The sequence below is a fragment of the Thalassophryne amazonica genome, chromosome 9 (assembly GCF_902500255.1).
Source record: "Thalassophryne amazonica chromosome 9, fThaAma1.1, whole genome shotgun sequence".
Taxonomy (NCBI): Eukaryota; Metazoa; Chordata; class Actinopteri; order Batrachoidiformes; family Batrachoididae; genus Thalassophryne; species Thalassophryne amazonica.
In genome coordinates this window covers 49660927-49687101 of record NC_047111.1, presented here as the reverse complement: position 1 = coordinate 49687101, position 26175 = coordinate 49660927, and the positions used below count along the sequence as shown (strand labels likewise).

Sequence of the window (26175 nt, the reverse complement as noted above, 5' to 3'; positions counted from 1 at the left end):
GAAAAATGATTAAATGGTCATCTGCCCTGAAATTCTGGGCTAAAATCCCAGTGGTATGTAAAGTTGATTCATAAATTAAATGAATAAAAGTGGGCACACTTTTTAGAATAGAATATTCCAATTTTCCTACAAAAAATATAGTTAAATCCTGAATGGTAACCAACAATACTGATTTTTTTTTTTTTCTCCACAGCCAAAAACAGAAGAGCATAAAATGCAGATATTCTGGCCTGAAAGGTGCATGCAATAAATGTAAACCACTATGTAATGCTAAAATATATACATCGTCTGTACAGTTAAGCATTGTCCATAAACATTGGTTCTCTCTCTCTGACCGCACATAAAAAGAATGCAATATTTAATGGTGACAACCTGTTAAATAAATATTTTACTGAATAAAACCTACCTAAAATGGATCTCAGTTTAACAAACATAGCTCTATTAAAGTGCTTCAGATTTTGTGTAGGTACTTTATGAAAAAAAAAAAAAAACGAGATAATGTCAATCAGAAGTTTTAATGAATGTGGTTTATAATATATTTACTATATTAACATGAATGCATTTTTGTGAAAGTAAAATACATGAAGCAGAAATTAAAGGCAAATTCCATTCAATGTGCCAAATATCAAGCTATATACTGTATATAAAAATCTTTGAATAACCATTTAGATTTTTCAGTGCTTTCAAAAAACATTAAAACCTCCTGATACCAGTTAAATTTGATGCTACAGCAATTGCAAAGTCACTCATGTTATCCAATAAGAACATTAATGCTGGAAAGAAAAAAAAAAAGAACTAATATATTGTAAATACTTAAAATTGGGGTATTTCAGTTGGTCCTGCCTTGGAAATGTCCCTCACCGGTGCAGAGCATGCGTAGAACATAATGAAGTGGACAATAAGGCTGGGTTACCCAACCAGGCCTAGAGATACAGATAGGAGACCCAGTAGACCAGGTTGAAGAGGCCAAACGCAGTAGGGAAGAAGATACGTGCATATGAGTCAATCTTGGCGATGCGGATGTGCAACCTGCCGTGCCGCCATGCTCCTGAGCGGCAGTCTTCAAAACAACAGAAGAAACTGGTGCAGTCCTTTCCGTCCAGACATTCGTAGCCGTACTCCTCGTCTCGCTCCTGCATGTGCGTGGCGTTGTTCATCTGAATGGCTGTGGCTGAGCGAGGGCGGATGTCTACCGTGGGTGTCTGCTTTTAACAGGACAAAATGACACAGTTAGCGTCTAGAGCACTATAATGGGAAGCAAATTAAAGCTACAGTTTTTTTTTTTGTCATGAGTCAGAAAAAAGTAATTTTTACCTTCAAATTGCCAATAAACCCTTTTAATGTCAAGAACATACAAAAAGTGGCAATGATGACCACCTGTGGTTTTAATCAGTGAGGTTTATAGTGACAAGGGGTCCTCCATGAGCTCCATTTGAGGTACAGCTGATAGTTATTTTTCTTATGAGAGTGGTGCACATTACTTTGTTTTAGCAGTTCTTTGCTACTAATCATGTAAGCAGTTGCTAAAAGTGATAACATTTTGATTCTACAACAAAAGTGCAGACAGGGTTGAGGTCATTTTCAAGCACAAACAAAAGCATGATTGGAATGTAAGACTTTTTTATAAATACAAATTTGAAAATGGGTATTTTTTGTTTTCAGCTTTCCATTGACAATTTATCTGTTTTAATTGAGAAATCTCTCATTGCAAGTTTGATGTTCAGATGATGTGATTTAGAGTTGTCACATTCAGAGACGTTTAAAAAACACATATAACCAGAATTTCAACAGGCTGCATGGAATAATAATTAGCAACTTGGTATTCCTCCTCGTAAATATTAATATCTGTTATTCTAGTCAAAGTCACAAAATACGAGGTCTGTTAGAAAAGTATCCGACCTTATTTTTTTTTTTGCAAAAACCTGATGGATTTGAATCAAGTGTGCTTGCATGAGCCAACCTTGAACCTTCGTGCGCATGCGTGAATTTTGTCACGCCTGTCAATTGCGTCATTTGCTGGCAAGCAGCATTTGTGTGAGGTTGTGTGTAGTGCTCTCTGTGGTTTCTCATTGCAAGGAAAATGACAGAACAACTGGAGCAGCGCTACTGCATCAAATTTTGCCAGAAACTAGGTGACAGCCAGGTGGAAACCATTCGGAAGATTCAGACGACTTTTGGTGACAATGCTATGGGCATCACACAGATTAAGGAGCAGTACAACCGGTTTAAAGATGCCCACACAATGGTGGAGAGCGAGCCACGCTCCGGTCGGCCATCAACATGCCAAAATGACCAGGTCATTGCCAAAGTGAACGCTGTGGTGATGCGGGACCATCGTGTGACTATCCGAGAAATTGTGGAAGAGGTGGACATCAACACTTTTTCTGCACATTCCACTGTGACAGAAGATTTGGCCATGAAAAGAGTGGTGGTGAAATTCGTGCCGAAGCTGCTGACAGCAGAGCGAAACCACCTTTGTGTTGAAGTCTCACAGGACATGCTGGAGTCCGAAAAATGATGCCCACCTCTTCCACAATTTCTCGGATAGTCACACGACTGAAAAGCCACCGAAAGCCGTCTGAATCTTCCGAATGGTTTCCACCTGGAAGTCGCCCAGTTTCTGGCAAAATTTGATCCAGTAGCGCTGCTTCAGTCGTTCCGTGATTTTCCTTGCAATGAAAAACCACAGAGAGCACAACACATGACCTCACACAAATGCTGCTTGCCAGCAACTGACGCAATCGACAGGCGTGAAAAAATTCACGCATGAGCACGAAGGTTCAAGGTTGGCTCATGCAAGCACGCTCGATTCAAATCCATCAGGTTTTTGAAATAAAAAAATAAGGTCGGATACTTTTCTTACAGACCTCGTATGCATCAGATTTACAATGGAGTGAATAAAACCAATGCAACACCCTTCACAGTCTTGTCCCATCCATCCTTCCATCCATTTTCTATACCTGCTTACTCCAATTGGGCAGCGCAGTCTCATTTGAGGGCGGGCACTAAAGGGTTAAAATATGACACATATGACACAATAATCTTACATCTGGGGACAGCCCTCTTTGAGTAATTGGGCAAATTACACAGCAATTTGTAAACTGCAAAATGAAAAAGCAAAGACAAAGCAATGATGCGGTGGAAAGTGGACATGTGTTACGGTTTGTTTATGTCCCGGAGCTCAAACATGCCAAGGTGGTTGTGCAGGCGAGAGAACGCAGCTACTCTGGTTAGCTGTGTAGGCTAACACTTACCAACATAACCTCTCCCATTTGCCTTGTCTTTCCTTCTCCACTGGGAATAGAAAAAAGCTAAACTTTCCACAACTGCAGCCAAAAAGAAAACAGTACACCATTTATCCGTATGAAGGTATGTAGTGTTCGTATTGCACAAAGAGAGACGGTCTCCAGAAGTGGCCAAATCCCACCATATCATGCAGGGGTACAAATGAAACTGCGCTACCCTATTAAGGGTCATGGGGGGGGGGGGGGGGGGGGAGCTGGAGCATATCCCAGCAGTCATAGGCCGTGAGGCAGGGTACACCCTGGACAAGACGCCAGTTTGTCGCAGGGCCACATATAGACAAACACTCTCACACCCGCCCACACACCTACGGACAATTTAAAGTTTCCAATCCACCTAACCTGCATGTCCTTTGGATGTGGGAGGAAGCCGGAGCACTCGGAGAGAACTCATACAAACATGGGGAGAATATGCAATCTCCACACAGAAAGGCCCCAGGTGGATATCGATTCCATGATCTTCTTGCTGTGATGCATTAGTATTAACCACTAATCCACCGTGCTGCCCATATTCTTGTACCAAAATAAAATGTATTATACCAAAACAATAAACCGTCAATAGGAATGTTGTTAAACTGCCTTGATGCAGAATTAAATATAATTTGAAAAAGCTTCTATTTAATGATGCTGTGTACAGGCCCATGAAACACAAAAAGGCAATACTATTTGCAGTTCAGTAATGTCATTAATTACACATTCTGTGGAACTGGAGTGACAGTCAAAACCACTGATCACAGAATTAGTCTGCATCTAGTTGTCCTAGCAGTTATATTTCAGTGATTGTATGTTGACAGTAAATTGCAGCTAGTCACTGGTATACTTATCGCAGGGTAATCATAGCATTCACTACGTAAATTAGCCATCCGATTAATATATACACTGAAAAAAAATTATAAATGCAACACTTTTGTTTTTCCTCCCATTTTTCATGAGCTCAAAGACCTAAAGCATTTTCTATATACACAAAAGACCTATTTTTCTCAAATATTGTTCACAAATCTGTCTAAATCTGTGTTAGTGAGCACTTCTCCTTTGCCGTGATAATCCATCCCACCTCACAGGTGTGACATATCAAGATGCTGATTAGGCAGCATGATTATTGCACAGGGGTGAATGGTAAATGGACTGCATTTATATAGCACTTTTCCATCCGCATCAGACGCTCAAAGCGCTTTACACATCAATGTTTCACATTCACAACGATGTCAGGCTGCTGCCATGCAAGGCACCCACTACACACCGGGAGCAACTAGGGGACTAAGGGCCCTTAAGGCTGACCACAATACAAGGCCACTCCGAAATGTGCAGTTTTGCTTTATTGGGGGGGGGGGGGGGGGGGGCGAATGATGGCGAACTGCAGTCAGGTCGAGACCCCAGTGAAGATAATAAGCATGCAGAGGAGCTTCCCTGAGATGGTTTCTGACGGTTTGTGCAGAAATTCTTTGGTTCTGCAAGCCAACTGTTGCAGCAGCTGTCAGGGTGTCCGGGTGGCTGGTTTCAGACAATCTTGGAGGTGAACATGCTGGTGTCTGTGGTTGTGAGGCTGGTTGGATGCCCTGCCGAATTCTCTAAAGCACCTTTGGAGATGGCTTATGGTAGAGAAATGAACATTCAATTCACAGGCAACAGCTCTGGTGGACATTCCTGCAGTCAGTATGCCAAATGCACGCTCCCTCAAAACCTGAGACATCTGTGGCATTGTGCTGTGTCATAAAACTGCCCATTTTAGAGTGGCCTTTTATTGTGGCCAGCCTAAGGCACACCTGGGTAATAATCATGCTGTCTAATCAGCAAAATGATATGCCACGCTTGTGAGGTGGGGTGGATTATATCGGCAAAGGAGAAGTGCTCACTATCACAGATGATGTACTATGTGCTGCATATATGTAATGCCATCATGTACAATGGATAGTACATACAGTGTACTAAAGTTATTTAAAATGTTATGATAAACACACCTTGAGGAACAACCAAATATGCAGAAGTACAATCTATCTCATATGATGCCATCTATTTATTCATGATGCTGTTACTTTAGGAAATTGGGGCCAAAAATCGGCAATGGCAAACCACCCTATGGAAGCAAAACTGACACGAGATATACAGTGGGGTAAATAAGTATTTGATCCACTGTGAATTTTGCAGGTTTTCCCACCTACAAAGAATGGATAGGTCTGTAATTTTTATCATAGGCACACTTCAACTGTGAGACCCAAAAAATAAAAAATAAAAAAATCCAGAAAATCACATAGTATGATTTAAAAATAATTAATTTGCATTTTATTGCATGAAATAAGTATTTGATCCCCTACCAACTAGCAAGAATTCTGGCTCTCACAGACCTGTTAATTTTTCTTTAAGAAGCCCTCCTATTGTGCACTCTTTACCTGTATTAATTGCACCTGTTTGAACTTGTTACCTGTATAAAAGACCTGAGCAAACACTCAATCAATCACACTCCAACCTATCCACCATTGCCAAGACCAAAGAGCTGTCTACGGACATCAAGGACAAAACAGTAGACCTGCACAAGGCTGGGATGGGCTACAGGACAACAGGCAAGAAGCTTGGTGAGAAGACAACAACGGTTATGATTATTTATTAGAAAGTGGAAGAAACACAAGATGACTAACACAGAAGTTCAACAACTGAACACCACTTGGGTTTAGATCGGGGAGGCCGTGTTTACCGATCACCACCCTCCAGGTCTCACTGTCGCAGCCCACGTGGGTGTTGAAATCCCCCAGGAGAACAATGGAGTTCCCAGTCTGAGCACTATCTAGTACCCCTCCCAGGGACTCCAAGGTCGGGTACACTGCATTGCCGCTCGGTCCGTAGGCCGAGACAACAGTGAGAGACCTGTCCTTGACCTGAAGGTGTAGGGACGCGACTCTTTCGTTCACCAGGGAGAACTCCAACATATGGCGACTGAGCTGGGGAGCAATAAGCAATGTTACCCCAGCTCTCCGCCTCTCCCCATGGGCAACGCCACAAAAGTGGAGCATCCAGAGCCCAAGCTGTGCATGGAGGTGAGCTCGACTATCTCTAGTCGGTATCTCTCAACCTCCCGCACAAGCTCAGGCCCTTCCCCCCCAGCGAGGTGACGTTCCACGTCCCAACAGCCAGGGGCTGTGAGCGCGGACCAGGCCGCCAGGCCACCTGCCCTCGACTGCCACCCAATCTTCTCTGCACGTGACCCCCATGGCCCCTTGCAGGTGGTGAACCCACAGGAGGGCGGGCCCGCATCGCTCTTTCGGGCTGAGCCCAGCAATGCCCCGTGGGCTAAGGCCTGACCACCAGGTGCTCGCACGTGAGCCCCAACCCCAGGCCTGGCTCCAGGGTGGTGCCCCGGCTCCGCCATTCCGGGCAATATCTTGATCCTTGATTTTGTACTGGTCATGGGAGCTTCTGAACTGCCCTTAGTCTGACCCATCACCTATGACTTGTTTGCCTTAGGAGACCCTACCAGGGGCACAAAGCCCCTGACAACATAGCTCCTAGGATCATCTCGGTACGCAAACTCCAGCACCACAATAAGGTGGCATTTCAAGGGGGAATGTCCATCACGAACACCGTGTTCATGCACAAGCGTGTCCATAAGTGCATGTGGCACCAGGACACCCTGAGCCGGAGGTCGATGATCGACTATGTAGTTGTATCATCTGACCTTCGGCCACGTGTCTCGGACACTTGGGTGAAGAGAGGGGCTGAGCTGTCGACCGATCACCACCTGGTGGTCAGTTGGATCCGCTGGGAGGGGAGGAAGCCGGTCAGACCTGGCATGCCCAAACGTATTGTGAGGGTCTGCTGGGAACAACTGGCGGAAACCTGTGTCAGTGAGGTCTTCAACTCCCCCCTCCGGGGGGGGGGTGGAGACATGGAGTCTGAGTGGACCATGTACTCCACCCACCTCCATTGTTGATGTGGCTGCTCGTAGCTGTTGTCGCAAGGTCTCTGGTGCCTGTCGCGGTGGCAATCCCCGAACCCATTGATGGATGCCGGAAGTAAGGGATGCTGTCAAGCTGAAAGAGTCCTACTTGTCTTTGTTGGTAAGTGGGACCCTGGAGGCAGTTGACAGGTACCGGCAGGCCAAGAATGCTGCAGCCCGTGCGGTTGCAGAGGCAAAAACTTGGGTCTGGGAGGAGTTCGGGTAGGCCATGGAGGAGGACTATCAGTCGCCCTCGAAGAAATTCTGGCAAACCGTCTGACGCTTCAGGAAATGGAAGCAGCTCTCCAATGGCACTGTCTATGGTGCGGGTGGGAAGCTGTTGACCCTGACTGGGTATGTTTTCGGGCAGTGGAAGGAGTACTTCGAGGATCTCCTCAATCCCATCATCACATTTTTCTAAGAGGAAGCAGAGACTGGGGACTCAGAGGTGGACTCATCCATCACCTAGGCCGAAGTCATCAAGGTGGTCAGAAAGCTCCTCGGTGGCAAGGCTCCTGGGGTGGATGAAATCTGTCCTGAGTACCTTAAGTCCCTGGATTTTGCGAGACTGTCTTGGTTGACACGCCTCTGCAACATCGCGTGACGGTCGACAGTGCCTCTGGATTGGCAGACCGGGGTGTTGGTCCCTCTGTTTAAGAAGGGGGGCTGGGGAGTGTGTTCCAACTATAGGGGGATCACACTCCTCAGCCTTCCCGGTAAGGTCTATTTTGGAGTACTGGAGAGGACAATTCTACCGATAGTCGAACCTTGGATTCAGGAGGAGCAGTGTGGTTTTCGTCCTGGTCGTGGCACACTGGACCAGCTCAACACCCTCCATTGGGTGCTCGAGGGTTCATGGGAGTTTGCCCAACCAGTCCACACGTGCTTTGTGGATCTGGTGAAGGCGTTTGACCATGTCCCTTGGGACACCCTGTGGGGGGTGCTCCGGGAGTACAGGGTCCTTTTCTAAGGGCTATCCAGTCCCTGTATGACCGCAGCAGGACCTTGATTCGCATTGCAAGTCAAACCTGTTTCCAGTGCACGTTGGCCTCCGCCAGGGCTGTCCTTGGTCACCGGTTCTGTTCATTACCTTTATGGACAGAATTTCTAGGTGCAGCCAGGGTGTAGAGGGGATCCGGTTTGGGACCCACAGAATCTCATCTCTGCTGTTTGCCGAAGATGTGGTTCTGTTGGCTTCTTCAAATCAGGACCTTCAGCGTGCACTGGGGTGGTTTGCAGCAAAGTGTGAAACATCCAGGATGAAAATCAGCACCTCCAAATCCGAGGCCATAGTTCTTGACCGAAAAAAGGTGCCTTGCCCTCTTCAATTTGGTGGAGTGTCCCTGCCTCAAGTGGAGGAGTTTAAGTATCTCGGGGTCTTGTTCACGAGCGAGGGACGGATGGAGCGTGAGATCAACAGACGGATCGGTGCAGCATCTGCAATGATGCGGTCACTGTATTGGACCATCGTGGTGAAGAGAGAGCTGAGCAGGGGAGCAAAGCTCTTGATTTACCGATTGATCTACATTCCGACCCTTACCTGTGGTCATGAGATTTGGCTCATGACCGAAAGAATGAGATTGCGAGTACAAGCAGCCAAGATGAGTTTCCTCCGCAGGGTGGCTGAGCGCTCCCTTAGAAATAGGGTGAGGTGCTCGGTCACTCGGGAGGGGCTCTGAGCCGAGCCGCTGCTCCTCCACATCGAAAGCTGAGGGGGCTCGGGCATCTTTTCTGGATGCCCCCTGGACCCCTCGCTGGAGAGGTATTCCGGCTACATCCCATTGGGAGGAGGCCCTGGGGCAGACCCAGGAAAAGCTGGAGAGACAATGTCTCTCAGCTGGCTTGGGAACGCCTTGGGTTTCCCCGAAGGAGCTGGGGGAGGTGTATGTGGATCAGGAGGTCTGGGCGGCTTTGCTTGAGCTGCTGCCCCCCGACCCGACTCCGGGTAAAGCAGACGAAAATGGATGGATGGATGGATGGATGGATGGGTGGAGAAACACAAGATGATTGTCAATCTCCCTCGGTTTGGAATTCCATGCAAGATCTCACTTTGTGGGGTAAGGATGATTCTGAGAAAGCTCAGAACAACACAGGAGAACCTGGTCAATGAGCTGAAGAGAGCTGGGACCACAGTCACAAAGATTACATTAGTAAGACACGATGCTGTCATGGTTTAAAATCCTGCAGGGCAGCAAGGTCCCCCTGTTCAAGCCAGCACAAGTCCAGACCTGTTTGAAGTTCACCAGTGATGATCTGGATGATCCAGAGGAGGCATGGGAGAAGTTCATGTGGTCAGATGAGACCAAAATAGAGCTTTTTGGAATAAACTCCACTTGCTGTGTTTAGAGGATGAGAACAACCACAAGAAAACCGTCCCAACCGTGAAGCATGGGTGTGGAAACATTATACTCTGGTGGTGCTCTTCTGCAAAGGGGACAGGACGACTGCACCGTACTGAAGGGAGGATGGATGGGGTCATGTATTGTGAGATTTTGGTAAACAACCTCCTTCCCTCAGTAAAAATATTGAAGATGGGTCGTGGCTGTGTCTTCCAGCATGACAATGACCCCAAAAACACACAGCCAGGGTAACTAAGGAGGGGCTCCGTAAGAAGCATTTCAAGATCCTGGAGTGACCTGGCCAGTCTCCAGACCTGAACTCAATAGAAAATCTTTGCAGGGAGCTGAAACTCCAAACCTGAAATATCTGGAGAAGATCTGTATGGAGGAGTCGACCAAAGTCCCTGCTGCGTGTGCAAACTTGGTCAAGAACTACAGGAAACGTCTGACCTCTGTAATGGCAGACAAATATTTCTGTACCAATTGTTAAGGTCTGTTTTTTCTTGGGGATCAAATACTTATTTCATGCAATAAAATGCTAATTAATTATTTAAAAATCATACAATGTGATTTTCTGGATTTTTATTATTTTATTTGTTTTTTATTCTGTCTCTCACCGTTGAAGTGTACCTACGATAAAATATACAGACCTCTCCATTCTTTGTAGGTGGAAAAACCTGCAAAATTGACAGTGGGTCAAATACCAACACTGTAAATTACTGGAATTGAACTGACTCCAACCCTGATTGTGAACCATTCTTGATTGTGATCATTCTTACTGATCTTATGATGAACTCTTTGATGTAATTAGCTTTGATGCACAATAAAGCTTGTGGAGGACCCTCTGTTGGAAAACGTGCAGCACACGGCTCAGCCTGTCACAAAATGGGTTAAAATTAACGTCCTTTTGAAATTGTGATCAATGCTGAAGGGAAAAGGTGTTTTGGTTTAAAATAGAACATTGAATTCAGCAAGTGTGTGCCCCTGTCATTTGAAAGGAACACAATTAGTAATCAAATTGGCTGTTTTCATCAGCTTTTATCTCAAAGTGCTGTGACAAATTTACACAAATTGGAATTCTGGCTGTTTGGCAGATTAAACACGGCAGAACTGCAAATGTTTCTTGTCTTTTGACCTCAGTGATAAACTTGGGTGTCAATCTCATCATTAAAAAAAAGAAGGGATAAAGACAAATGAGCACACTAGAAATTTCTAAGAATTTTATCCCAATGCTTCTTCACGAAAGTGCCACTGACTTACTTTGTCTTTCTAATATCCAATATATATAACAAAAAAGATCAAATATCACAGCAAATAAGATTTATAGTGTGTATTGCATAGGGTGGAAATTTAAGCTTTAATCAGACAGTAATTTCATTCATAGTTGTAATTCACACTATCACGGCCATGCTTGCTGCAGAAATTAATAAATGAACAGCAAAAATAGGTCACTGCAGTTTTGGTTTGAACACATCTGCTGAAAGCAGCATGCATTCTCACACAAACTCAAAATACTCAAGACTGAAGTGTCCATTCGCTTGTTTGTCCTGCACTGCTGTACAAACCTGCTTTCCCTTTGAAAACAGCACATAACCATAAGGGGGGAAGCACACGGGTTAGTTTGTGCATTTTTCAAAAATCATGATTAATGGACAATGTGTTGTGTTAATGAAGGGATTAGCCAAAAAAGGTTATGACTGCTCTCAAAGGGGATAGGTTGCACCGGAGGAAACACAGTGGAAGCTCAAGCAGAAAGAGCATTAACAGCGTCCTGCCATGTCAAGCTGGGCTGTGCCAAGCTGGTGTTAGGAAAAGAAAAACTACAACAACACAGTGGCATTGGCAGCGTTAACGGGCTGAAAGTAGACAACCTCTTGGAGAAGAAAATAGTTGGACATACTAGGGCACCGATAAGGATGGGTGCCCTAGTACTACAAGGTGGTTCAGTAATAGTCTTTAACTTGTAAGAAATGCATTTAGGATAGAAAATATTCCTCCTTGAGCAAAACTGATGTGGACCTATATGAAGAGAAGTGGATCATGTGTTCTTAAATTGAGTGCTAGGTTAAAATTAGACCTTTGCTAGCTCCTAGCCACCCTAAACGATTCCTGGGCATTTAAAGATTATACACTAATCTTCTCAATGGGCCGTAAACTCTAATTAGGGCTCAACGCAGTGCTACGGGTTGTCTGTTTCAGTCTGTTAAAGCTCTGCCGACCCTGTAAGGAAACGCCAGGTTGAGAAGAAGCGCCCAACAAACACAGAGGGCTTTTTTCTTTTTCTTTTTTTTTATGGGCAGAAGAAAGAAAGGATGAGGAAGCTGTTGCAGGAGCTACGAGGTCACTGTAGTTACAATAATGACAAATAGTGATACAGGACAGAGGGAGCCAGAAATAACCTAGGACTGATACATTCATCTGGACACAGAATGCATGGGATATTTGTTTGACTGAAAAAAAAAAAAGAATAAATAATTAAATAATAATAATTAAAAAAGAACTGCAAAAGTACATCTGGCTGGCTGCCTCCGCACTGTGCATTTGCAAATTTCCTTCCACTTCTTTTTGTTAATTTTACCTCTGTTACTCTTTTAGTAACTGAGGAGAAATGTCGCAAGAATGCAGGCAGATAAATACGGGAAATAGTGAGGAATGTGCTGTATAACAGATGAAAGACAGTGAGGTGCTTTGGGCTCAGAGAGCCAAAATGCAGCAGAGACATGCAGTCAGACAGGCAATATACCTTTGAGGAAAAGAGCCGGAGGAGCTTTTTGTCCAGACAGGAAACAATGCATATGGGCAATTTGAAGAGAGTAACAGGAAAAAAAAACAAACAAAAAAACAGGGGGCATATGTAAACAAATAAGAAGATACACAAAGATAATGCTTGGAAATCACTAAGTCAAAGTAGAAAGGACATACAGCATATACATGTTTCAGACACAGAGAGGCGAGTAGGATATTTTTCACATTCTACTCAGGCAAAGCACTGAGAGATTTTAAGCATACATTATCCTTCAAATAGTCCCAGTGAGAATGACTGTTTCACAGTAGTGGTGGCTAATTCAACAAAGTATATTTGTGAGATTTTCTTGAAAGCTGGTGAAGAAGTGGCCAACAAAGACTTTAGTATAACTTGGTAAAGAAGCCATTTTATCTTACATTATAATTTCAGTGTTGGACATTTTTCTTCATTTTCATCTCCTGCCTGATAATCGACTTGAATAGGGGACACAGATTCACACTCCAACTATATATGTGTGCGTGTATCCATCCGTCCATCATGTTTCTCTTTCAACACTATATCTTATGAACACCTTATCCATTTTGTTCCAAAACAGATACGCATAATAATATCCTAGGTTGCCTCACCCTATGAATGTTTGGGCCAACAGAACCACTTCTAACACTGTGGACTATAAGTGCTAAATGTACAGTACACATACTATATGCCATGGTTCAAAACTGTTGATGTTTCTGCTGCAGTGTACATAGGCTGCTTGATGTTTCTATGTTGGAGTTTAACAATATACAAATAGTGACTGGTTTGGAGGGCAGCCCAATAAACCAGTCACCATTTGTTTTATTATACATCTGTGTAGTTAATAAATGTAAATGTATGTATGTAATTGTGTGAAAAATTTGCTAAGTCATTTCCTGTTCAAACTCTGGATTCCCCATAATGTCAATACCCTTATCCTTAAGGTACCTGGATATCCCGTACCGTAGTAAGTTCATGGTACTGTGTTTCAGCCTCTGGCCAGACTTAGAGCGCAGCAGTGGGAAGCTTCTCGAACTCGTCGGGTGAAACACCATGCAAATGTTTCCTGTCATCCTTTACTAAAAACTCCTTGAACAGTGCAGAACTTTTCTTGATACTTTTCGCAGTACTGTCACTGTCTTTCTTGGATAGAAGAGCGTTTATCCTATCAGTATCCACGGACGCAAACCTTCTGCTCTCCACCATGATGTCGTCTGCGACGCATCACCCCTGTGCATGTACGAAACATTGTTGCCCCATTATGACAAAATCGGTCCGCAATCACTCATAATGTTGCCCGAAATGGTGCAGAATCAGTCAATAATGTGGCTATTGTTAACGCTGGATGATTTATTGTGAAAAGTATTGCAATTATTACATGTGAATCAGCCAATCAGAACAAAGGATTTCAGTCAGATGTATAACAAATAAATATTCATGACTTTGTTTTCCTGATTATAAGTGTAACTTATACATGAATGCTTCAGTTCTTTTCATTGGGGGCTACAAGTTGCTTTGTCATCAAAGCATGGGCTTGGAATGATCCATTTTCTGGCTTAAATCTGTGACTCTGTGTTATCAATGCAAAAACAATCAAAAGGATAACTTCCATAAGAATCATAAACTGTGGGTATTCTGTGGCTATCATCCCTGCACTGACAGGTACTGTACATCTGCATGCCTTGCACAGCCCCATTCCACTAAGTAATATTTATTTGACAGTGAACATCGTTTTGCCCATTTTGTCTATTGACTCCTTAACTTCTTACAGAAGTATTTTTTCAGTTATTTTTATTGTTTACACACCAATTACTTCTTATGGAAGTATTATTCTCCATTTCTTTTTTATTGCTGTTTATGCACCAATGACACCAGAACAAATTCCTTGTATGTGAGAACTTACTTGGCAATACATTCTGATTCTATTCAGACAGAAAGAGACAGTGATGGGGTAAGACAGAGTGCACACTTCAACACAGAAACAATCTTCCTATGGAGGTATGCAATCATGTTAATGTTTTCTAAATATTTTTGCCTGTGTTTATTCTTCCTTCAAAATCGTATACCAGTCCATAGTTAGCATTCACCCCAAATTAAAAAAATACATACGGTCAAAGGATTGGAAAATATGTTGGGGATAATAGATCTGAATCAATACATAAATGTTAGTGATAATATGGTTGTTGCAGCCCTAGTGATTTTTAAAATGGACAATAATAAATAGCCATCATTAGATTTCATTTTTGCTGGGTCATAATGTTTCAGCAGAAACATGACAGAGATGGAGCCTGGGAGAGGCAGAAGTGGTGATCCCAAGATGAGATATTATTAGTGTCTAGTCCACCTTCCAAAACCAGTGTGCTAAAAATTGTACAAATGGTATGTGAATATGTCGTGCATGTGAACACAAGATCCTAGAACTGATGTGGGAAAGTCCCACTGCACATTAACAAGAAGAGCAAGAGTTAACGTAAAAAGGCTAGCAAATTAACAAAAGTGAGATTTTTTTCTTATGTAATTTATGAATATACCCTACTATTTTAATATTTTTACGTGTTTGTGAAGATACATATATCTGTGTGTGCATACTGTACTTCCTGAATTTGTCAAGTCCTGTGAAGAACGATGAAAAACTCAGCTGAGATACCAAACCAAATTTTAACAGGTCTAACTATATTTGGAAACAGTACGACATATGTGGATTACTGTCTGCGACATTCTTGGTCAGAGGCATTTTTAGCCTCTAAATGCAGTTTTGGACATGTTTATATAAATTAGGTGCTGTCTAACAATATTGGTAAAAATAAAATAAAATACAATAAAATTACAGCTAGGTGGTGACTAATGAGCACTACTGGGTCAACAATTTTACAGGGCAAAACTCACAGTCTAAGAATGAATATATGGATATTTCAGTAGACCTACCACTCTACAACAAAGTATCGCTGAGGTTTTCCAATACATCTATCATAGTATTGCAGAAAGTCTTTGATCTGCATCCATCCCACCGATCTTTCATTTTCTAAACTTGCTTATTTCAGTTAAGGGTCATGAAGAGCCTGGAGCTGATCTCAGCAGTTTACCTTTCAGGTCTCAATGTTGGGGTTTGCTCATTGGCCAGGTTTTTGAGTTGTTCCTGTGTCTTTTATGTGAATCTTGTCACCTGTCTGCCTCCTGGTTGTATGTTTAGGTGAGTGCGCAGGTCTGTCCCCCGTGTTTTACCTCGGTGTCCTCACCTGTCAGTCTGGTTGTGTCCTCCTGTACACTTTATGTATTCCATGTTTGTTTGTGGTCTAAGTGTTATGCACGACCCCTCCTGCCATCACTCATGTGTCTGTAGTATGTGTATGTGAGCATGTGTTCAGCCTTTCTGCGGTGTGTATGTAGGTCACATTTGTTCACTGTGGGCATGCGACCCCTGCCAGTGTTCGGGTTAGTGACACTATGTTATTGTCACTAACTCCAGCTGAGTTTGGTCGCTTCTCCACAAAGATTTGGGCAAGGAGACACTAGGTGTTGCAGCCAAGTTTGTTCTCCTAAAAAAACAAACAAACAAATAAACAAACCAAAGAAAACAAAAGCCTAAAAATTATTGGTAATCCCTGTCAACCTAATCACCCAAATCATTGTTTTTAGGCTTGCGGCATGATGCTGAAAGTTTCGTTAAATATGCAGTCATGCCTAATTCCCACATCACCTTTTAGGGAAACTGTGAAACCCCTCTCCGGAACTTAATACACACACTCATCTTCAACCGCTTACTCCACTTAATGGTCACGGAGGGCTGGAGCCTGTCCCAGCAGTCATAGGGCATGAGGTGGTGTACACCCTTGACAGAATGCCAGTCTGTCGCTTGGTCACATATAGACAAACAAACACATTCACACCCGCACACACACACACACCTACTGGCAATTTAAAGCTTCCAATCCACCTAGCCTGCATGCCTTTTGGATGTGGGAGGAAGCAGGAGCACCAGGAGTGCATCCACACAGACATGGGGAGAATATGCAAACTCTACACAGAAAGGCCACAAGTGGGAATCGATCCCATGGCCTTCTTGCTGTGAGGCAACAGTGCTAACAAATAAGCCACTGTGCTGCCCCCCTACTTAATTAATTAATTTATTTTCATCCACTTTGATCTTAATATCTGACTTTTCTGGAGTACATCTAACAGAAAACCATGATTGCGATGGAAAACCTTAATTCCTGTGCATTATCAATATGTTGAATTTCATTTAGGGCACCTTTAATGAAGTTCTTCCTTTTGCCTCATTGACCATTATAGATCTCCATTCAAAGAAGGGGGTTGGAAGGTAAGGTTAGACCTTACTTGTATGAAGTGCCCTGAGGCAGCTTTGTTGTGATTTGGTGCTATAAATTAAGTGAATTGAAGTGAATTGAAAGAACATTGCCAATCATTTGATCTTTTTCAAAATATTAAAATATTATAAGCTACAGAACCACAAAGCAATTCTAGTTGATGTTGGGAAAAAGGCAAAGGATAAAAATTCTGGGCTCCCTAAATATTCATATATTTGGAGAAAGATGGTGGCACTTCAAGTGGCATGGGTCTAAATTATAACTATGACAGCTGTGTGTTTCAAGTTGACTGCTTCAGCCTTTGAGGTAGCAGCCCCTGGGTGGCATTCCTTTACAGTTCATAGTTTTCTTCTGATGAATACTGTCATGCAAGGGAGCAGTAGTGATAGAATAAGTTTTCAATCACTGGCTGTAAAATTGAGGACTTGAGTGCTAAAAGTACTGAAGTCACAATATTAGACCATTCAAGTTGAGCACTGAAACATGCCATAGCTGTATAGCTAAAGTGCATTGAAAAAGTATTCGACCCCTTGGTATTTCACAAATTTTAATTTATTACGCCATTTCAAATACAAAAAGTATATCAGGCTTCTCTCTCTCTCTCTCTCTCTCTCTCTCTCTCTCTCTCTCTCTCTCTCTCTCTCTCTCTCTCTCTCTCTCTCTCTCTCTCTCTCTCTCTCTCTCTCTCTCTCTATATATATATCTTACTTAAACTCAAACTTAAGGCAAATCTCTACAACTTGATATAAATGAATTAAAAATATAAAAGCCAAGGTGATGGGTTACATCAGTAATCAGCCCCTTTGGTATAATACCTGTAAAAAATCAGTTTTATTTCCAGTTTTCTTCAGACAACTTAGGGGGATGGATACATGAACATTTCCAAGCCAATGAATATGTCTTGAACTTTATTTACATCAGTTATGAAGAAATACAAACAGTATGGTACTCTATGGTAAATCTAGTTGGAATAGTCAGTTCTCAAAAATTGTATGTGCTAGAAGGGGAACAGTGATGAAAGCCACCAAGACACCCAGGCAAACAAGAAAAAGTTTTAGGCTTCTGTGACTGTGATTAGGAGAATTTGTGCATTAATGCATGTTTTGCATTTTAATATCCTCAGTTATACAGCTTCACGATGAAGTGGTACAGAGGAGGATTTTCTTAAAAAGAAGACTTGGACTTCTGGTTCCGGGGTAGAGGGGTTGGCAACTTAGTGAGAGAGGTCTAGATAAGAATTAATTAAACCTAACCCAAAGTGAATTATCTAACCAGAGAACTGTACAAAAACAAGGGAGAAGGGGCACAGGTGATGTCCAGAGAGAACAGGAGAGGTAATAAACTTCTGAACAAGTGAAAGAGGATGAGATGCAGCTAGCAGAAGAAGCTAATATTAGCTCTCGTGGGGCTAGCTGCGCTCCTACCCATGATGGCGCCGAGACAGAGAATGAGGACGAACTGGCAAACTTGATGTTGATACTGAAAAAGCTAAGAGGCGTAGGGAGAGAGGTGAAAGAATTCTGAAAAGACACAAAACACAACTACAATATTCGCAGGAGAGCTGATCAAAACCAACATGAGGGTTAACAAAGTGGAAACCAGGGTTGCTGGGCATGAAGATAAGTTACAAAACAGACAGGAAATATTAGCCGAGATGATAACAATGCAAGAAAAGCTTCAACTTAAACTGACATTGTTGGAGGCCCTACTCGAGTAGAGAGATGCTCAGACTATATGGGGTCCCTGAGAGAGTGGAGTCAGGATCACAATCTATGATCCATTTTGTGGAGAAGGTAGTTTGTGAGAATCTGAGCATTCTACAGATACAGAGGATGCATAGAGCTCTACCATCTCCCCGAGCAGAAGACTCCCAGAACAGATTGATCCTGGTAAAAAAAATTTTGTCCTCCATCAATAAGGACAAGGTGCTCAGACTGGGATGGCAGAAGAAAAGCTTCACATGGAACAACAGTAGGATAAATCTCGATTACAATTACCCCCAAAGGTTGTGGCTGTGAAGAGAGAATATGTGGAGGCATGGAGGATCCTGAAGGACAAAAACCTGTGATTCTGGACCCTCTATCCAGTCCACCTTAAAGTGTTTTATGAAGAAGGAGCAAAAATCTACAACACGGTGGAGGAGATGATGGCAGATCTGATTAAACCACCGGTAACTCCCAGAGAGAAATCACAGAGATGGGAATCGTTGCAAGGGGCCGGAGGTAGAACCGGCAGAACCGAGGAGCTGCAGGATACAAGAAGCTGCAAGTATATAGATGGGAGGAGAATTACATTGTTATTGTTGATATGGATGATACGGTAAAATTCTAATTAGTGTCTAACTAAAATGTGTGGGGATTTTTCTTACTTGGGGCACCATTACAGAGGATGGCCCCCTGATTCAGGGAATTACTTAGGGATTTTCCTTCAAAGACTAATGGAAGCAGTGGCAACAACTCACTGCTGCAAGCATGTTCAGGACCAGTCTTGCATCAGTTATACACCTTATATTTAGTTGTTTTTCTTTTTTTTTTTGGTTGTTGTTTATGTTGGGTTTCGGGGGGTGGTGGTTACTTGCTGCTGTTGGATATAATGTACATTCAATTAATATAACCACATGCAACACAAGAGCAATTACAGATTTCTGACATCCACCAATCCAGATCTGGATCACCTCCAAAATTCAGTGGAGTCTCCCATGCCCTAATTGTCTGTGGTGCAAATTTGGTGAGAATCTGTGAAGTATGTAGTTTTGACATAATCCTTCAAAGCCTATACACTGAAAAAAGCGAATGTTTGAACCAACTTAAAAAAAGTGTTATAATTTGTAAAAACCTGAATGAATTAAGTTGTCTGAACTTAAGTTTGAAAGTTAAATCAACTCTAACTTACAAACGTAAGTTCAAACAACTTAATTCATTCAGGTTTTTACAAATTGTAACACTTTATTAAGTTGGTTCAAACATTCTCTTTTTTCAGTGTATAAAGTGAAAGCTTGATCCAGAATCCAGATCCAGATCTGGACCACCTCCAAAATTAAGCAGAATATTTCATGCCCTAATATCTATCTGTGGTGCAAATTTGGTAAGAATTTGTGAAGTATTTTGATGTAATCCTTAAAAGCCTACAAAGTAAAACTTGATCCAGAATCCAGGTCCAGATCACCTCCAAAATTTAATTACATCTTCCATGGCATAATATCTACACTGAAAAAAAGTGAAACACAGTGCACTTCATTCAAAGTACTTATTTACATTGGTCTAATGGAAAATTGTGGTTTCCAGTTTAAATCTGCTGGAATCACTTTACAAAATCATAAATATACATTGTGAGAAACTAAAAAAAATAGCTGTAACAAATTACATCAATTTTTGTTCAAGTTGATCCAAAGTCTACTTTTTTTCAGTGTATCTGTGGTGCACATTTGGTGAGAATCCATGAAGTAGTTTTGACATAATCCTTCAAAGCCAATATAAAGTGAAATCTTGATCCACAATCCAGATCCAGATCACCTCCAAAATTAAGCGGAACATTTCATGCCCTAATATCTATCTGTGGTGCAAATTTGGTGAGAATTTGTGAAGTATATTTGACGTAATCCTTAAAAACCTACAAAGTAAAACTTGATCCAGAATCCAGGTCAAGATCACCTCCAAAGTTCAATTGAGTCTTCCATGGTGTAATATGTATCTGTGGTGCACATTTGGTGAGAATCTGTGAAGTAGTTTTAGCATAATCCTTCAAAGTCTATATGAAGTGAAACTTGATCCAGAATCCAAGTCCAGATCACCTCCAAAATTTAATGGACTCTTCCATGGCCTAGTATGTGTCTGTGGTGAAAATTTCATCAAAATATGTGCAGTAGTTTTGACATAATCCTGCTAACAGTCAGACAGATGAATAAATGCCATTGATTTTATTACATCCTTGGTGGACGTAATGAGCCAATGAAAATTATATCTTTTAATGTAAATGGGGTCTTGAATGTGATTAAGATAAATAAGATATTATCAAAATTAAAAAGAGAAAGAGCCCAAATTACCTTACTCCAGGAGACACATATGAAACAAGCAGACCATTTGAGGCTGAAAAGAAAGGGTTTTATGTCTTTTCATCATCAGTCAAATCTAAACATAAGAGGGGGGTGGATATACAGCACTTATCTCCGGCACACTCTACTATCAACATATCTCAGAAATCAGTGATAAAGAATGCAGATTTGTCAGGTAACAAGAATGATAGAGGGGTCTGAAATTATAATTCTAAATGTTTATGCCCCCTGGAAGTGACTGGGTATTCTGTAGGATTATTTTTGATTTAATGGCAGACTCTCGGGGCACAGTTGTTTGTGGGGGGGACTTTAATTTTAGGCGTGACACCAAATTAGACTCCTTTAACCCAACTAATCAGATTACTTCACTCATAAGAAAAGTTGGTTCTTATTTGGCAGATATGTGTATAATAGATGTGTGGCGTGAGCTATACCCATCTAATAGAGATTACACACACTATTGTGGTTCATCCAAAGTTTATGCTGGACTAGATTATTTTTTATGTTTAAGGCAGACAGACTAAAGATTAGAGACTGTGACACACTAAGTAGGGATTTATCTAATCATAAGCCTATTTTGTTGTCTCTGCTGATAGCTAGGAAAAAAAACAAAAACAAAATATCATATGGAAATTGAATTCAAACATATTTAAAGATCAGACCATAGCATCCAAGATAAAGGAAGATATTAAAGAATTTCTAGAGACTAACAACCATTGTCAGGTGTCATCAACCATTCTATGGGATACACTTAAAGTGGTAATGAGATGTAAATTAATCTCCATTACCTCCTACGTAAAGAGAACCAAAGAGTAAAAACTAGTGGCTCTACAGATGATTTTAAAGATGAAACAGCAGGAATACAAACAACCCAAACCCCATTGTAAAGCAGAAAATTTGGAAATTACAGGGAGAAATTAATTTCAATTTGTTTTCCTTTATATAGTGCCAAATCACAACAGATTTGCCTCAAGGCGCTTCACACAGGTAAGGTCTAACCTTACCAACCCCCAGAGCAACAGTGGTAAGGAAAAACTCCCTCTGAGGAAGAAACCTCAAGCAGACCAGACTCAAAGGGGTGACCCTCTGCTTGGGCCATGCTACAAACATAAATTACAGAAATAATTCACAGAACAATTCACGGACGAATATAGAAGAATTGCTGTTGGTGCACAGGACAGGAGGATCGCCAACACAAACACAACTCCCATCTCTGGATGGAGCTGCACCTTAAACAGAGAGAAAAAACAGAATCAGGCATCAGAAAGATAAAAAATACTGTATAATATGCCAGCATTAATCAACAAGAAAAACAGAAGAAATACTAAGGTGATCGCTGGCCGCTAGCCCTAAGCTTCACTGAAAGACCCAGAATTTAGGTGAAGTTGAGGCCGCGGCCCGCTCCAATTACTAATAACATGAATTAAAAGAGCAAAAAGCGTAAAACAAAACTGTACCAGTATGCTAGCCATATGAAAGGGAAAATAAGTGCGTCTTAAGTCTGGACTTGAAAGTCTCCACAGAATCTGATTGTTTTATTGATGCAGGGAGATCATTCCACAGAACAGGGGCACGATAAGAGAAAGCACTGTGACCTGCAGACTTTTTATTCACCTTAGGGACACAAAGTAGTCCTGCACCCTGAGAACGTAAAGCCTGGCTGCAGCATTTTGAACCAACTGGAGAGCCCTAATGCTAGACTGCAGTAAACCAGAAAATAGAACATTGCAGTAGTCCAATCTAGAAGAGATGAACGCATGGATCAGGGTCTCAGCATCAGCCATAGACAGGATGGGACGAATCTTCGCTATATTTCGCAGGTGGAAGAAAGCAGTCCTAGTAATATTTCTAATATGGAGGCCAAAGGACAACAAAGGATCAAAAATTACCCCAAGGTTCCTCACTTTGTCAGTGTGATGTATGACACACAAGCCTAGGCTGAGTGTTAACTGGTCAAATTGATGCCGATGTCTCACTGGACCAAGAACCATCATTTCAGTCTTTTCAGAGTTTAAAAGTAGGGAGTTTCTAGACATCCAACTTCTCACTGTTGCAAGGCAATCTTCTAAGGATTTTATGTGAACGAGATTACCAGCAGTTATCGGCATATATAACTGAGTATCATCTGCATAGCAGTGAAAGGTAATCCCAAAACGCCGCAATATGTGCCCAAGGGGTGCTATATAAGGGGAAAAAAGCAGGGGGCCTAAGACAGACCCCTGAGGAACCCCAAATTTCATGTCACTAAGGTTAGAGGTAGTGTTACTGTACAAAACACAGTGAGAACGACTGGTCAAGTATGATGTCAGCCATGCAAGGGCACTCCCAGTAATCCCAAAATGATTCTCCAGCCTATCAAGTAGAATATGATGATCCACTGTCAAATGCAGCACTGAGATCTAACAGCAGCAGAACCGTAGTGGTGTCCGAGTCCATTGTAAGCAGAAGATCATTCACCATTTTAGCGAGAGCTGTCTCAGTGGAAGGATATTTTCTAAAAGCAGACTGCATTGGCTTAAAGAGATTATTCTCAGTAACATAGTCTACGAGCTGTCGTGACACCACTTTTTCCAGAATTTTAGAACAAAATGATAGATTTGATATCGGCCGATAGTTTTTCAATACACTAGGGTCAAGATTAGGTTTCTTAAGTAATGGTTTAATCACTGCAGATTGGAAACATTTAGGAACAGATCCAGAAGTTAAAGAAAGATCAATAATTTCTAGCACAATCGGCCCAAGAGTGGGCCACAGGTCCTTAAACAGTTTTGTTGGTATAGGATCAAATAAACAGGTTGTGCTTGTTGTTGACGTTACGAGTTTCGTCAGCATGTCTAGAGAGATACTATCAAATTCTGTAAATCTAGGTAATACCTCAGTAGTGGCGCCCACCTCGATAGCAGCGTGTAGTGGCTGGGTTAAGGCATGCTGGGATATGTTCAACCTAATGTCATCTATTGTCTTCTCAAAGTAATCTAGGAAATCTTGTGCTGTAAAAGGAGAGCGAGCTGCAGGTGGTTGTCCATGAATAAGTGATGCCACCATGTTGAACAAGAACTTTGATTTATGCTTGTTTTTGTTGATCAAATCAGAGTAATAGGTCCGCTTTGTAGCCAATAATGCATGCTTATAGTCTAAGATAGCATCACACCACGCAAGGTGAAATACTTCTAATTTTGAACAACGCCATTTCTGTTCTAGACCTCTTGCTTTATGCTTGAGGTCACGCAGGTAATCATTGAACCAAGGTGACTGCTATTTGGGGGAGCGAGGTTTCAACACAGGTGGTGCAATCATGTCGAGTGTCGTTTTGAGCACTGAGTTTAAACTATCCACAAGTCTGTCTACTGACTGGGTATTTGTCAAAAGTGAGGCTAAGACATCAGGCAGTCTAGCTTCTAGTTCAGTCTTAGTTGATGAGTTGATGCATCGCTGCAGTGATAAATAAGGTTGTTGTCCCACTAAACATGGCAGCGAAACTGTAAACTTAAGTGAGTGATCAGAGACCACTGATGTAAGAGGAATGATGTCAATATTCATTCATATTAATTATATATATATATATATATATATATATATATATATATAGTAGTGTTCAGAATAATAGTAGTGCTATGTGACTCAAAAGATTAATCCAGGTTCTGAGTATATTTCTTATTGGTACATGGGAAACAAGGTACCAGTAGATTCAGTAGATCCTCACAAATCCAACAAGACCAAGCATTCATGATATGCACACTCTTAAGGCTATGAAATTGGGCTATTAGTAAAAAAAGTAGAAAAGGGGGTGTTCACAATAATAGTAGCATCTGCTGTTGAAGCTACAAACTCAAACTATTATGTTCAAACTGCTTTTTTAGCAATCCTGTGAATCACTAAACTAGTATTTAGTTGTATAACCCCTGTTTTTCGTGATTTCGTCACATCTGTGAGGCATTAATTTTGTTGGATTGGAACCAATATTATGCTTGTTTACTAGTGTGCTTGGGGTCATTGTCTTGTTGACACACTCATTTCAAGGGCATGTCCTCTTCAGCATAAGGTAACATGACCTCTTCAAGTATTCTGACACATCCAAACTGATCCATGATACCTGGTATATATATATATATAGGCCCAACACCATAGTAGTAGAAACATGCCCATATCATGATGCTTGCACCACCATGCTTCACTGTCTTCACTGTGAACTGTGGCTTGAATTCAGAGTTTGTGAGTCATCTCACAAACTGTCTGCGGCCCTTGGACCCAAAAAGAACAATTTTACTCTCATCAGTCCACAAAATATTCCTCCATGTCTCTTTAGGCCAGTTGATGTGTTCTTTGGCAAATTGTAACCTCTTCTGCACGTGTCTTTATTTAACAGAGGGACTTTGCAGGGGATTCTTGCAAATAAATTAGCTTCACACACGCGTATTCTAACAGTCACAGCACTTACAGGTGACTGTCTTTGATCATCCTGGAGCTGATTAGTGGGTGAGCCTTTGCCATTCTGGTTATTCTTCTATCCATTTTGATGGTTGTTTTCCATTTTCTTCCACGTGTCTGTGGTTTTTTCTGTCCATTTTAATGCATTGGAGATCATTGTAGATGAACAGCCTATAATTTTTTGCACCTGCATATAGGTTTTCACCTCTCCAATCACATTTTTAATCAAATTATGCTGTTCTTCTGAACAATGTCTTGAATGTCCCATTTTCCTCAGGCTTTCAAAGAGAAAAGCATGTTCAACAGGTGCTGGCTTCATCCTTAAATAGGGGACACCTGATTCACACCTGTTTGTTCCACAAAACTGACGAGCTCACTGACTGAATGCCACACTACTATTATTGTGAACACCCCCTTTTATACTTTTCTTTTTTTTCTAATAGCCCAATTTCATAGCATTAAGAGTGTGCATATCATGAATGCTTGGTCTTGTTGGATTTGTGAGAATCTACTGAATCTACTGGTACCTTGTTTCACATGTAACAATGAGAAATATACTCAAAACCTGGATTAATCTTTTTATTCACATAGCACTACTATTATTCTGAACACTACTGTATATATATATATATATATATATATATATATATATATATATATATATATATATATATACAGGAGGCTCAGAAGAACTTAATTTTCCTGAGGCAAAAATATTAGGAGATAGGAGGAAAATAAAAAAACAAAACAAACAAACAAAAAAATCAAAATAGAAAAAAAAAAAAACTGGCATACAAACTACATAAGCAGCAGGAAGAATGTACTATATACAAAATTAAGAACCCAAAAACTAATATAATGGAGACCAAGTTGGAAAGGATTCAGAAATGTTTTGAGGTTCTCAACAGGGCTCTATACTCACAACCTACTGCTTTGGAGAAGGATTGCATAGATGCCTTTCTTAGCTATTTAGACTTACCATCACTTTCAGATGTTGAAAATGAAAATTTAATCAAACCATTCTCTGCGGAGGAAATTAAT

General features: G+C 41.5%; 1 protein-coding gene across 5 annotated transcripts in view; it reads right to left on the bottom strand.

The window, feature by feature from the left end:
• Positions 1–226: 226 nt before the first annotated feature.
• The window catches only part of gabrg2 (gamma-aminobutyric acid type A receptor subunit gamma2), a 223839-nt gene continuing 197890 nt past the window's right edge, over positions 227–26175 (bottom strand). For 2 of the 5 annotated variants that reach the window (XM_034178011.1, XM_034178016.1), the window contains exons 9-10: positions 12313–12336; positions 227–1205 (exon numbers count right to left, since the gene is read on the bottom strand). In XM_034178011.1, the coding sequence (XP_034033902.1) occupies positions 924–1205; positions 12313–12336 (306 nt within the window). In that variant the 3' untranslated portion in view covers positions 227–923. The remainder of the gene's footprint in view (positions 1206–12312; positions 12337–26175) is intronic. The other 3 variants (XM_034178012.1, XM_034178014.1, XM_034178015.1) reach the window with 3 other exon arrangements.